This window comes from Aaosphaeria arxii (assembly GCF_010015735.1).
Source record: "Aaosphaeria arxii CBS 175.79 unplaced genomic scaffold BU24scaffold_9, whole genome shotgun sequence".
Taxonomy (NCBI): Eukaryota; Fungi; Ascomycota; class Dothideomycetes; order Pleosporales; genus Aaosphaeria; species Aaosphaeria arxii.
Genome location: NW_022983482.1, coordinates 507,007 through 521,015, shown reverse-complemented (window position 1 = coordinate 521,015; position 14,009 = coordinate 507,007). Strand labels below are relative to the sequence as shown.

General features: G+C 46.9%; 4 protein-coding genes across 4 annotated transcripts; all 4 read left to right on the top strand.

Annotated features, from left to right (window-relative positions):
• The first annotated feature begins 1,134 nt into the window (after nt 1-1,134).
• BU24DRAFT_426477 (uncharacterized protein) lies at nt 1,135-3,771 on the top strand. The gene is made up of 2 exons (XM_033528981.1): nt 1,135-2,070; nt 2,128-3,771. Exons 1-2 carry the CDS (start codon nt 1,331-1,333, stop codon nt 3,668-3,670), a joined length of 2,283 nt encoding a protein of 760 aa, XP_033379738.1. The 5' UTR covers nt 1,135-1,330; the 3' UTR covers nt 3,671-3,771.
• Nucleotides 3,772-4,758: 987 nt separating this feature from the next.
• On the top strand, nt 4,759-7,386 carry BU24DRAFT_426476 (uncharacterized protein). The gene is made up of 2 exons (XM_033528980.1): nt 4,759-5,658; nt 5,713-7,386. The coding sequence occupies exons 1-2, from the start codon at nt 4,970-4,972 to the stop codon at nt 7,247-7,249; spliced, it is 2,226 nt and encodes a 741-aa protein (XP_033379737.1). The 5' UTR covers nt 4,759-4,969; the 3' UTR covers nt 7,250-7,386.
• A 372-nt stretch (nt 7,387-7,758) lies between these two features.
• On the top strand, nt 7,759-10,296 carry BU24DRAFT_495587 (uncharacterized protein). The gene is made up of 3 exons (XM_033534142.1): nt 7,759-7,860; nt 7,912-8,315; nt 8,382-10,296. Exons 2-3 carry the CDS (start codon nt 8,256-8,258, stop codon nt 10,002-10,004), a joined length of 1,683 nt encoding a protein of 560 aa, XP_033379736.1. The 5' UTR covers nt 7,759-7,860; nt 7,912-8,255; the 3' UTR covers nt 10,005-10,296.
• A 674-nt stretch (nt 10,297-10,970) lies between these two features.
• BU24DRAFT_280276 (uncharacterized protein) lies at nt 10,971-14,009 on the top strand. Its single transcript, XM_033522702.1, has 2 exons — nt 10,971-12,329; nt 12,401-14,009. Exons 1-2 carry the CDS (start codon nt 11,383-11,385, stop codon nt 13,932-13,934), a joined length of 2,481 nt encoding a protein of 826 aa, XP_033379735.1. The 5' UTR covers nt 10,971-11,382; the 3' UTR covers nt 13,935-14,009.

Below are 14,009 nucleotides of genomic sequence, written 5' to 3'. Positions count from 1 at the left end.
AATGGTGAGAGTACATGTCAATTTCCCGATCATCTTCGGTCATTTGTCAATTATAGGGTCACGGTTGGTATTCACCATTAATCACGTGGCCCTGAAGCACTTGCGTTTCAAACCAGAGTCATGAACTACGCCAGCCCAACATGCCAGTATTTCCAATGAATTGAATCATAGAGAGTTATTACACATATCAATATAATTTGACCAAATATTCGGAACCCCAGGTATCATTCTAGTACGAATCTCGGTACCACAATCGGTCGCTGCATGTGGAGTAGTGGAGATGGACATCACGCCACGCCATGGCGTCTAGAGGGTATGGAGTCCCCTACCCAGACACCGGATCTTGATATCCTAGCTTCTTCATTTTGTTTATGGATGAATAGCAAACAAGGTTCATAACGTATGCTCTGGTTGATTGCTGAAACCATTTCGACTTGCGAACATTGAGCTTATGATTTAACGGACCTAGTAAAATGAGCCGCAAGGCATACCGAGAAAAGGGTGAAGACAAAATTACAATTCATGATTTGCAAAAGTTCGTATATGATTGTTCAACATATATGTCCAGTTCACACGGCCATCGGAGCTTTGGCCCTCGCGTGGAAATGCGACAATGAAACAGCCTTGTATTGAGGTCGATAATTGTTGTAACATCATTCCTGAGTTAACGAACATCCGCGACGGGTGGAACGAGAAATCACTGGAGTATATCAAAAACTTGACGAGTAATAAGTTCTCAAGACAAGAATACTATGGGCATATGAGTGACAAGTCTCAGGCTTCAGCGTTATGATTGTGCTCATCGGCATCTTGTATCCCAGACCGAATCGAACAAAGATCGGCGGAGTCAACCTTGGAGAGGCATCAATGATCATGGAATGACCGGGGAATACTGCACTTTGGGTTTTTTTGTTTCACACTTTCATCGTTTATCTCTGAGATCTTATCCGTTTATGTTGATGTGTCGCGTTGGCGAGGGCTGTAAGCGCCCACCCGCTGTGCCGCAGCGCTTGGGTCCTCTGCCAACTGCATAAGAGCCTTCGTATAGCAGATACGAGTCTAGCGTGCAGTTATGGCAGCATCATTGGCATTACCGGGCGCTTGAATATCATGCCAACAACTACTGGTCATCCACCATGCCGATGTTCGCTTCATATATACTCGATCGACTTTTCAGATCGCTTGAAAAACAATTGAGCATACATTTTTGAGGATTAATTTCAATCAATTATCGATCTCTATGTGTAAATTACGTCCCTAGCTGGCCAGCGACAAACGCAACATTACATCTAATACCTTCACATATTCCTTTTCCATCTGTTCACTTTTAATGGAGTCTCCAATCCTTCCTCCCGAATTTCGCGCTCCGTATGGAATATCAAACCTACATACACGCACCGATGAAAGAACCTTAGATAATCCACTCCCACCACCGCCATACCATGGATTCAATTCTTTTCCACACTCCTCGGATGTTGAAAACCCACCATTCGTGGGATCAATAAGATCTGAGCATCCTCCAAGGCGCAGCAGACTTGCAAATCTACGTCGTCTTTACCGGAGACGGGTGACCAAATCACGGATAAGCGGTCCGTTTACTACCGACAAGATCGACCAGCAGCTCGGTCTCGGTATCATCGACGGGCTCCCAATGCATCATGATCAATCGTCTGGTCAAGCAAAAGATGCATCTGTCAAATCCCGCATAAACGCTGCTCAGTGGATCGAAAAGATGATCTTCCAATACACCACCTCTGGAGGCGTGACTCGTAGATGGACGTTAGAGATCATCAGTTGGTGCGTTAGTGCGCTATGTATGGGTGCCATTATCGGTATCCTCATCGCCTTCCAGGATACCGAGATGCCAGATTGGCCGATCGGGCAGATTTTCAATATCCTATCCAAAGTGGCATCGGCAGCACTTATCCTTCCTGTTTCAGAAGCGCTTGGCCAGTTGAAATGGGATTGGTTTCAAGGCGAGTCTCGCAAGATGTGGGATTTCGAAATTTTTGACAACGCATCACGAGGGCCATGGGGCTCCGCCCTCCTTCTCGTTCGTACCAAAGGAAGGTTTGTAGCAAGCTTTATACTGGAACTTGAACACACTGCTAACTTGTATGTGCTCAGAACTCTTGCGTCTCTTGGAGCTGCTGTTACTCTTTTGGCTTTAGCGCTTGATCCCTTCTTCCAACAAGTCATTGACTTCCCGCAGCATTGGGTCGCAATCGACAACAGTACAATTCCCCGAATACTGCACTTAGATCTTCCTTACAGGAGGACGTATTTCAATGGAACAGAGATGTCGACAAAGGATTCTGATGTCACCAACTTGCTAAAATCATTCTTCTTTGATAAAGGAACGAAGTACACAGCTTTTGGTAACGGCACCCGACCAGAAATACCAGTCTTCTGTCCTACCAGCAACTGTACCTGGCCTGTATATGAGACTATGGCAGTCTGCAGTGCATGCACAGATGTCACTGAGCTTCTTGAGTTTGCATGCTTAAAAGCGAACCTAGATTGGACAACAACGAGCGCCGCTTCGGCAAAGTGGGATCCAGTATATCAAAAGTCGATTCAATGTGGATATTTCCTTAATGCTACAAGCGAAAATCCTGTTCTCATGACCGGTTATATGGTTGAACCAGGTCCTTCGTATAATGGGACTCTTCACAAAGAAACTCTTCTGATGAGAACCCTTCCATTGGCTGCCTTTCCGAGGAAAGAGGCTTTATACGGTGGATCCATACACTACTCTCACGTCCGAAACCCGATTATAGACTTTATCGTGGCTAGCACTTCGGGTGGAAAAGAAGCTGTTCATCAAAATTCAACGGCCATCGCATATGAATGCATGCTGACTTGGTGTGTTCAATCAATTCAATCAACTTATCATCGCGCTACCTACAAGGAAGAGATAGTCAATGAGTTCATCAACACGACTAGTGGGCCGTGGCCATGGAAAACCGAGGGCTACTATTGGGACGACATCGGATGGGCTGCTAACCAAGAGTACACTCAAAACATCACTCTCAAGCCGCACGATGACGGGCCAGAGTTCGGGCTCTCAAACAACACTGCATACAACATTAATGGCGTATTCGACGATCTAGCACCATCATATTACATCGACATAGACGAATTACCTGAGCCAATCATGCGTAGCGATATGGCTTTCAGTGGTCCAGAAACCACACAAATTGTATACTTCAACCCATGGATTGCACCTAATAACATCACAAACCACGTCAAACGATTGTCCGAGGCTCTTTCCTATCTAATTCGTTCTAGAGGCTCCCCGGAAAGTATTGTGGGCGTTGCATGGAATGAAGAAAGATTTGTCTCAGTCACTTGGCCATGGCTGACCTTACCTCTCTGCATTTTAATCCTCAGCGCCTTTTTCCTGGCTGGAACGGTGTACAAAACGGCAAAGGATGGTCAGGGCATAGGGGTCTGGAAAACTTCGGCCATGGCAGCGCTCCTACACGGCGGCATCTCCGAGGATATGCAGAAGAAAATGAAGGACCCTCAGTCCACGACTGAGACACTGGCAAGAGCGAGGAAGCTCAAAGCACGATTACTACCAGGCCAGGGCTGGCGCATTTCTGGCGCAATATTTTCTCCAAAAGTCCCAGCAACTAAGGAGCAACATACGCCAGGATGGATATAAATTCGTAATGTTGTTGGCAGGCATGTTTCAAGAGAGAACGTATTGAATTAATGGAGATGCTCAGCGCAAAGAATCTATGAATTTCAGACAAACACAGATGGATGCTATTCTATGCTTAATAATATCCTTCGTCCCCCAAGATGCAGTCACAGGTCTTGATAATTGTACGTCACAGTCTTTTGAGGCCGACATTAGACCAATTAATGTTTGAATAATGGATCAACATATCGCATCTGTAAATAGCAATGGTTTTCTTATCGACAGCTTGTTGCCTCGTAGTGCTGTTGTCGCGATGCTGAGAGTGATAGAACAAACCACCAGTTTTGATTTTGATTTTCGCAGCTAGGGGTACAGTACCGTGAGTACGTACCTAGGTAGGTAGGTGTTCAAAAGAGATATTCTATGATTTCTTGATACGCGAGAATCCCGTCAATATTTGAAATGTACCAACGTATCCCTGAAAATTACCGGATCACTTAACATATATTGGTACACATACATGGTATTACTAGATAATGTACGAGGGAATTAGTACTCTGAGTGTGCATTGACCAGAAGGCAATGAAGACTATTTGTGATTGAGAATGCTCACTGCTGTGACAATAAGTAATGATAGGGGTAGTTACTCACAGGGTAATTGATAGGTAGTGCAATCAATGGACCACCCTACAGAGCAATCAATGGAGGTAGATGAGGCATGGAGTCGGGGTAGAGTTTCACAAGTGCGGCTGCCTCTACTATTTGTAGTCGCCAATGATAAGCAGCCCCGTCATAGGCAGCAGTAATCTTCTGGCAATTAGGAAGACCGAATATATTACAGGCAAGAAATAAGAAAGGCTGCAAAAGGGTGTCTGCCAAACAATCGTTGCCTTATTTTCCTGTACCGTTTTTCTCATAGTCGTCCTAAGTTCCTAACAAGTGATCTCAAGGCACACTAGGACATTTGTGGGGGCAGGGCAGAGCACTATTGTAGGCTTTGCCCCCCAGCGCCCCCAGCGCCCCCAGCGCCTAATGCTGTGGCCCAACACTGCCGGCGCTTACTGCCTGTAGGTTGGTGGATCAATGGAGAACCATTTGTGAACGATCGCCGAGAATACTCGCAGTTCTACGAGACCTTTCGGACGCTCTAGCAAGCTTGATTTGCATATGTACTCGTCCATTTCCAGCTCCAACACTGACGCCGTTAACGACGACATGTACTCCAACCGCGTCTTGTACGATCGCAGCCGAGCCATCACCGCGTGACTCGCTACATCACAATCGAACAACAGCACATATAATTGGCGTATGTTAGCCACTATGGCTCCTATCTTTGACAAGCCCCTACCTCCGGCACCAACTTATGAGAGCGCTGAAGATACTATATCGACATTTACAAAAAACACAACACCTCCTTTCTTCAAGGGAAACCGTGCATCTACCCAGAGTGGCCAGAAGCGTGTTAGGCTTGTCAATCTCCGCCATCTATATAGAAAGCGGGCAGCGCATTCTTACCTCACCCAACCCCATGTTTTCGAAGAGCCTCATCAGAGAAATGATTTCGGGCTGGGGCTGGGGCTGGGGATCGGCGATTTTCCAGAAGTTCGAACCGAAGAGAAATCAACAGAAGCGGCAAAAGCAAGACGAAATGCAGCCCAATGGATCGAGGAGAGAATATGGCGATACACATCGACGGGTAGTATCGTTCGCAGATGGACTCTAGAAATTCTCAGTTGGTCGATCAGCGCTGCTTGCATGTGTGCGATCATTGTCATTCTGATACTGCTCGAAAATAAACCGGTACCCAAATGGCCTCTTGCTCAAACCTTCAACATGCTCTCAAGGGTTGCGTCAGCCGCGCTTATTTTACCGGTTTCGGAGGCCCTAGGTCAGCTAAAGTGGAATTGGTTTAAGGAAAAGTCTAAGGAGGTTTGGGATTTCGAAATCTTCGACAACGCATCCCGTGGGCCATTAGGGTCTGCATTGCTCTTAGTTCGAACGAAGGGAAAGTAAGATCAGATACCTGTTTTGAAACCAGACAGTACACGAGTTGACTCAACCAGAACCCTAGCATCTCTAGGTGCCGCCGTCACCTTACTCGCATTGGCCCTAGATCCATTTTTCCAGCAAGTTATAGATTTTCCACAGCATTGGAAAATTGTGAAAACAGGATCTATACCTCGAGTCATCTGGTATGAGCCTGGTCCTCTAAAGGCATATATAGACGACTTCGACGCGGCTATGTACGACTCTCGTTTGCAACCAGTTGTAACATTATTTGCTTTCGGAAACGGCACGCAGCCTGTGCCATTCGGCAATGGCACACGACCTGATATCCCGCTCACATGTCCAACTAGTAAATGCACCTGGCCGCCATACGAAACACTCGGATTCTGCAGCGCCTGCGAGGAACTTACGCAGATGCTGACTTATGCTTGTAAGACGATACCCGATGACTGGTCAATGGGACACGTGAGTGACGATCACGGTCCGACTTCAAATGGAACAGTGTGTGGGTATTTTCTCAATGCTACAAGCAGTGCTCCAGTCTTCATGTCGGGTTATGCAATAGAACTGAATTCGTCTACCAAAGGAGAGGCATTGCTGGTGCGCACTCTGTCTCTTACTAAGTACCCTGCTAAACAATCTTTATACGGCGGCTCAATTCTCTACAAAGATTTACGAAATCCTGTGGTCGACTTCTTGACTGTCAGCGCAAGGAATGATGTTGAGAGTGTTTACAGGAATGAAATTCCTGTAATGCATGAGTGTATTCTTCACTTATGCGTGAAGACAATTGAGTCTTCCTATGATGAGGGTACATACAAAGAAAAGGTAACCAAGACGTATGTCAATGCCACTGCTGGAGCCTGGCCTTGGGAAAGCACAACCTCCAACTCAACATCTGGAGTGTGGTTCGATGTTTCCTACCGAGAAAATGTAATCATCAGCGCCCCGCATTCTATCAACGGCTCTCACGGATCATTGGTTCAATTTGGAATGTCAAATGTTACTTTTGACCAGGTTGTATCCACATTCGGCGCCTTCTCCGGAAGTACCCTTACCGTACAAAGCTCTTCGGCATTGAGTCGGATAAGGGAGGGCTTCTGGGGCTTGGAACGGTACTCTCGGGATGCATATGACTATCAATGGATGGCTCCTCATAACATTACACAGCACTTATCAAGAATGGCCACGGCAATGACAGACAGCATTCGATCAGCGACCAATACCAATATAACGATTGGACCCGCATTCGACCTTGAGTCTTATGTCTCGGTGACTTGGGCATGGCTCACATTACCTCTTCTGATCCTCGTATTAAGCGCCATATTTCTAATCGGTACGGTCTTGAAGACATCAAAAGACAAAGATGAAATCGGAGTGTGGAAAACCTCAGCAATGGCAACGTTGATGTACGGGGGCCTTCCAGCAGACGTACATGAAAAGTTGAAGCAAAACTCAAATTCAATCGGTACTCCACGAACGAAAGCGAAGAGGTTCAAAGCAAGCTTGCTTCCAAAACAGGGCTGGAGGTTTTCTGGGGATCATTCCTCACCTGGTCTGGCAGATCGTGCGCGGCCGTCGGAATGGGTATAAGCTGAACAATTTTTCTTGTAAATTCAATAATATCATCATATACATGACCATACAACCTTATGAGATACTTTCACTATCAATATCGGACCCATTGGGCACAAAGACGAGCTTTTTGCTGAAAAGCAACTTTCCTTCTGGTGTAAAAACCTAGGGTAACTGTTTGTTGTCTTGCTATTCATTTAAGCTTAGATGCATATATGGGTGAAACTACTCTTATGTAAATCACGGTATGTAAATACGCCAAGATGCACAGTATAGAGTATATGAGTATGTACAATTATTCGGTTTCAACATGCGCAGCCCCACATAGGCCACGTCCTTACAGATGACAGGCAAATGCCCAGTACGACCCCGATATCCGAGACGCAGGCATAGGCACACTTGATTTCATTGGCCATAGATCATGTCGGGAAGGGTAATGCCGCCATGGCCGGTCAAGCTTACCCATTCTCGGGATTCTGAACTTAAGCCTGCGGCTCCGCCACATGTTCGTCGCATTTCGAAGGCGCCTCTTCATCCACTCCAACGGGTCGCGACAGCAGAATAACGACTGCGCCCTGCATTCAACATCGTTATCGGGTTTATGAGCATGGTGAACCATTTCCTTGATGGTGCGTGCGCCTCTATGAACGGGGAGGTCGATCACTAACCACTTGGGGCAGGATGAATATCTCTAACCCTGTCCGCTTAGGCCCCTTTTTCACAGCCACTATGCACGCAGCATAGCTCTGAAGCCAGATATTTGCATCCTCTCATCAAAGCCAGTCTTTGAGGGTTACCAGTCCTGATATAAACACCAGTGCCGTCTGGGACGCAACAACATATACCCAAATCCTCAACCTGGATGCAGTGTGCATCTCTAGGGCTCATTCAACGGCTCTACAAACCCCGATAATCCGGGGGAACAGTTTGATCATATCAATGGCCTGGAAATCGTGAAGCCACATTCTATAACTAAATTGTCCAACAAGATATTCAATAGATCACAAGCGTTCTTAAAACCAGTATGGTATATCGAGGCAAACCCTCCGCTGCCTGTGGTGAATGTAGGAAGCGGAGAAACAGGGTACGTATCACAACCTCATGATGTTGCGTGGCCCGAAATTTTATAGCTCACGAATCTCGTCATTAGTGTGATCAAGCAATACCAACTTGCGGTCAATGCCGTAAAGCAAAACGCAACTGTCCGGGGTATCGGAATCAAGTAGATCTAATGTTTTTCGATGAAAGCGAAGAGGTAGCCAAACGAAGTCAATCAGGGACAGCAACACCGCCAGACCATAAGGTTCATGGTGCAGGGAGTAGTAGTAGCGACTTGGTCATATCTCCAACTACAGCGCCCACAATCTTCCCGGCAAATGTCCTCGAACAAACCGACGACTTAGGCCTCAATTTCTTCATGGCTAATTATGTTGGCTCCGATTCTATCAACTCCCAGTTCATCTATCTTCCTGAATACTACGCACAATCTGGTTATAAGAAATCCGATCTTTGCAATGGTATACAGGCAGTGGGTCTAGTAGGCTATGCAAGAGCAACTGGACGATCTGAACTTGTCGAACCCGCGACCAGGAGGTACATCACGGTCATCAAGTCCGTCAACAAAGCCCTGTCTGAAGCGAACGCTGCTCAGAATGACTCGCTTCTCCTCACAATATTATTCCTTGCAATGTTTGAAGTTATGGTCCGGCCGCATGGAATTGGGCTACAAAATGTAACAAAGCATCTCAACGGAGCTTTATCCATGGCCTTGCTGCGTCTCAAAGAAGGCCAGCAAACTCCACTAGGGCGAAAAGTCTTCGGTTCCCTCTACCAAAGTCTAATCATGAATTGTTGGATTCAAAACATACCCCTTCCAGCGGATATACCCACCATCAAACGACATATGGATCGAAACTCGATGCACTCGGACTTTTTGGAAGTCGTTATGATGATGATGAGATTTCGACATGACCAGGAAACAGAGCAAAGAGATGTCCCCAGCTCGGAAATTGCGAAGGCTTTAGCGCTCGATCAAAAGTTGAGGTCATTCACACAGAGCATGCCACGAGAAGGCCAGTACAAGACCATCTCTATGGAGATTGAGAACCAACTAGTCTTCGACCGTATTTATCATGTTTACCCCACGAACTTCACTGCCCATCTCTGGAACAATATTCGTACATCTCGAATGCGTATACACATGGTGGTTGTAGCCCAGTCTCGCGTACTATTGTCCTCGCCCGAGAGATATCAACATACATTCATGGCAACACAACTCGAGGCATCTGAGAACATTGTGCGTTCTTTAGCACGAGACATATGTGCTACGGTGCCACAACTTGCTGGATACATTGATGATCTCCGCGGCTCATCCTGTACACCCGAGAATAAACTTGGGACAGAACTTGCCGGAACCACATCAAGCGAGCGGGCAGCTGCCGGATCAGCTGTCTCTATCTCCGGGCCTCAAATCTTAACTGAGTTGGCTCGATCCGCACCGCCTATTCCAACCTCCCCTAGGAGCACCGATGAGAATAAGAGACAAAGTTCCTCCAGTGTGTTGTTGAACCCCAAACCCGCCAGTCAATGCCAACTACTTTATCAACTCTGCACACTCAGCCAAATATCGCTCTTACCAATTCATCTGCGCCATTGGGTCAACGATCGTATAGAGTATGTGAAAAGTAAGGCTGAACCAGAAGATTTGCAATTGTTGGAACAAGCACTAGAAGATATGCCATCGGCTGCGTTTCCCTTCTTTGTGAACATCTGATTATGGGATGAGTAAACCCCCTTTAACAACCGAAGTGGAGCACAATCAGCAGCGCGGTAACTCGCTTCGGGAAGTTCGGCTTGACAGATGAATAAAATATCAGGCTTTGGATTAGGAAAGAACGGTGCCGCATTCATAAACAGGAATTCACACTTAGAGTTGTCAAATGATATGTTAAGTTCACTTCCAAGTCTTGAGAAAAGCGCTTGGGGGATTCGGAATGCGAGGCGTAGCAGGAGCATACATACATGAAGCGTTTCGGCAACGACAAAGAGAATGAAATGCAGATAAATTTACTGTGCCACATTTAAACCTGAGATGAGCAAGAAGGGGGAAGAGTGATGTTTCGTTTTTGGAGTATCGCCATCAGCCAATCAGCATGTGCTCCCAAAATAGCCAGCCAATCGCTTAAGCGAGGGCGCTTAAGTATGCATCTGCCAACCTCAAGGCCTTATCCCCTCATCTCCTCATTTTTCGAGCGCCTAAGTACCTCTACCCGTGACTATGCCTTCGCCGCAGACGCTTGTACCCTTAAAGTTCTTATCACTGTATAAGGTCCAACTTCGCCTTGACAACGCATGTTCTACGCCTCATGGCTGCCTACCCGGGCCCCGTGATGGCTTGAAGTGTTTCCAAGTCAACAGAGGGCTTTCGTAACCGCCGGCGAGCTGTGCCTCTTCAATGCGTTGCCTTCTTCTCCAAATCTATATCTGGGGGCGAAGGATTAATTGCATGCTGACATGCATTCGCAATCCAACATGAGCGTTTAGTAGCTTAACATTAGAGGTTGCTTACCAGGCCAGCGCCTACAAATCGATCCCACAGGCCTGGTGAGCAACTGCTGACCCCGGCCGAAGGCCATCCGAAGCGACTCCTCTCCCTAATTGCGCAGCGCCTGAACAAGCAAGCATCAGCCTTCTCTCTTGGCACGTTTCTCGAAAGCGCTGGAGGAATCCTCTGGCGTGAGCCGAAAGCTAATGGGATTCGCCAGTTCCTACATGTTCGTCATCCATCTCTCCCAGAATTGCCGGGCCACACATTTCTGGTGCCAAACATGGCTGGTGTCTCACCCGGCTCCCAATCACGCCGTCGCGCTTCCAGCCTTTTGTTCGAAACAGTACGTCGATCAAGATCTGGAGGCGGCTCTGCTGCCATGCCTATCTGAGATTAGCAACTTTGGCCGTTTTGTCGTGCCGCAATTGCTGCATGATAATTATAGCATATGTACAGATGTATAGAGATCAGTTTCCCATCGTACAACTTGAAGCTGACAGACTCAAAGACGATTTGATCTTCAACACTTACGTCTGAGAAGTTTTACCACACAGGACTTCTTCTGTAAATATCGAGATCAAGCTGTCCTTTCTCTTTCGCCAAAATGATCAGCCCCGGAGTTCTGTCACCATGGCCCGGATACCCGGAGATTCCTATATTCCTTGATACTCGTCCGGATCACAATTCGCCAGAATCTCAGAGGACATCTACAACTACGTTCGATACATCACACAGCAGTGTGTCTCCGGTATCGCCCCTCAACATACCTCATTTCATTAAGGTTACACCGCCTAGTCGTTCCGCGAACTATTCATCCAAAACCCCCAATCGGGCCTCGACACATCAATTTGACCGTCAGTACGTACAGCAACAGTCCAAGAAAACCTCAACTAGGTTTTTGTCCCCCGTGGATCAGACTGAGAAACCGCCGGTGCCGTGGAAGGACGAGGAACTATCCAGCATCACACAAGAGAATTCTCCCCCACAAGGCGCTCCATCCATGTCAAAGTTTCGCTTCGGTGACTTTCCTTCCACACACAAAGGGGAGAAGAATTGTCCTCCTTACGCCAGTCCTGCTGGCTCTGGTCTCGGCATCTCGAATGGTTCGTATGGAACCGTTCCTTCCGGAGTATATCCTTCCCATGAGAAGTTCGACGACACCAACAACTTTGTACAACGTATTGAGGACACACTTTGGCGTTACAGTTTGTCCAGAAACGTATTCAAAAGGTGGCTCCTGGAAACCATAAGCTGGGCTATCAGTGCTCTCTGTATGGCTGGAATCGTCATTGTATTGTTCCGACTTCAGAATAGGAACTCTGATGAATGGCCTTTGGGTAATTATGGCATAACGTTGAATACCTATGTCGCTATCTTGTCTCGCATCGCATCTGCAGCACTTCTCCTACCAGTGTCTGAGGCGCTTGGGCAATTGAAATGGAGTTGGTTTTTCCAGGGCGAATCGAAGAAGATGTGGGATTTCGAAATCTTTGACAATGCCTCTCGCGGACCCTGGGGTTCCTTTCAACTTCTCCTCCGTACCAAGGGCAGGTATGGCTTTCCAGAGCACGCATCGTGCACCTTCTATCTCTGACCTCACATTTTACTAATGAACGCCATAGAAAACTTGCCGCTCTTGGCGCTTGCATTGTATTGCTCGCCCTTGCACTCGATCCATTCTTCCAACAGGTTGTTGATTTCCCAGACCGGTACATAAAGGCAGGAAACGGCATTCTTACAAAGACCAGACTCTTTGAGCCAAAGTTTCAAGAAATCTGGGTAGATGGCGCTCTCTCATCTGGATTGGATGACCTGTTTGTGCGAACCACATATCCATACTTCTACGGTAACGGCAGTGTACCTATTCCTTTCGGAAATAGTGTACGACCCGATATACCTGTCTCGTGTCCCACAAGCAACTGTACGTGGGAGCCATACGAGACTTTGGGTATGTGCAGTGCTTGTGAGAATGTATCCGATCTTCTCACATTCGAATGCATGAACACTCGAATTGATTGGTTCGCAAACCAGACTGGAGTCACCACAGAAGACACATACCCCAACGGCACCGTCTGCGGATATTTTGTAAAACCACCAGGTTCAGAGCCCATACTTGTGTCAGGCTACAGTATTCCTGATCAATCCATCGACGAAGAAGTCTTATTGATGCGAAACCTACCCCTGCTCAGTGCCCCTCTTCGGGATCCATTATTTGGCGATGGATCGATTCATTTCAAGGACTATCGAAATCCAATAATCGATGCCTTAATTGTAACTTCACCAGGCGGAGAGCAAAGTGTCAAGAGAAATGCAACACCAAATGCCTACGAGTGCGTTCTCACATGGTGCGTCAAGGAAATCCAATCATCGTATTTTGAGGCCGCCTATCACGAGGAGATCACTCATATATACCACAACAAGACCAAAGGGCCATTTCCCTGGAATACATATTTGGTCGAAGATGAATTTGGAAGTGGCTATATGGTGGACTATCTGGAGAACGTCGTTATCAATGCACCATCAGATGATCAACAAAACACTCCGTTTGGGGCCTCCAACGATACGCAACTTACTACCCTTCTCGTCTTCGACACGTTTTTTCCATCAGTCTACACTAAATCGAATATAACCGATAACCCCTTGTTAAGGTATAAAATAAGCGATCCTGGACTTAAAATTCAGCAACGGGAGTTGGACATCAATCCATGGGCCATAGACACGCCCCGTCACATGGAGAATTTGGCAACAGCTATGACAAACGCAATGCGTTCTTCAGAGAGTAGAGAAGATGTCGTTGGTCAAGCATATCAGAGAGAAAATTACATTCAAGTGCGGTTCCAATGGCTCGCCCTACCCTTAGGACTACTCCTATTCAGTGGAGTCTTCTTGACTGCAACTGTCGTGCGAACTTCCAGAGAGAAAGAGCATGTCGGTGTATGGAAAACATCAGCAGTGGCAACTTTATTGTACGGGCTTCCGGATGAAATACAAAAGAAAATGGCAGCATCAGCATCGGGTGGTGGAACTCCTCGAACTACGGCGAAGCAGATGAAAGTACAGCTTCAACCGGGCAAGGGTTGGAGAGTTTCCGGAAATTGGTTTTCGCCTTTGGCGGACAAGGTCCGACGAAATCAGCCTCCACCTGGGTGGATATGAGCGTTTTACCTTTTCGGCAACTAGTATTTGTGCCAATAGTATTTATATCAGATATCAACAATGCAAGTAATCATC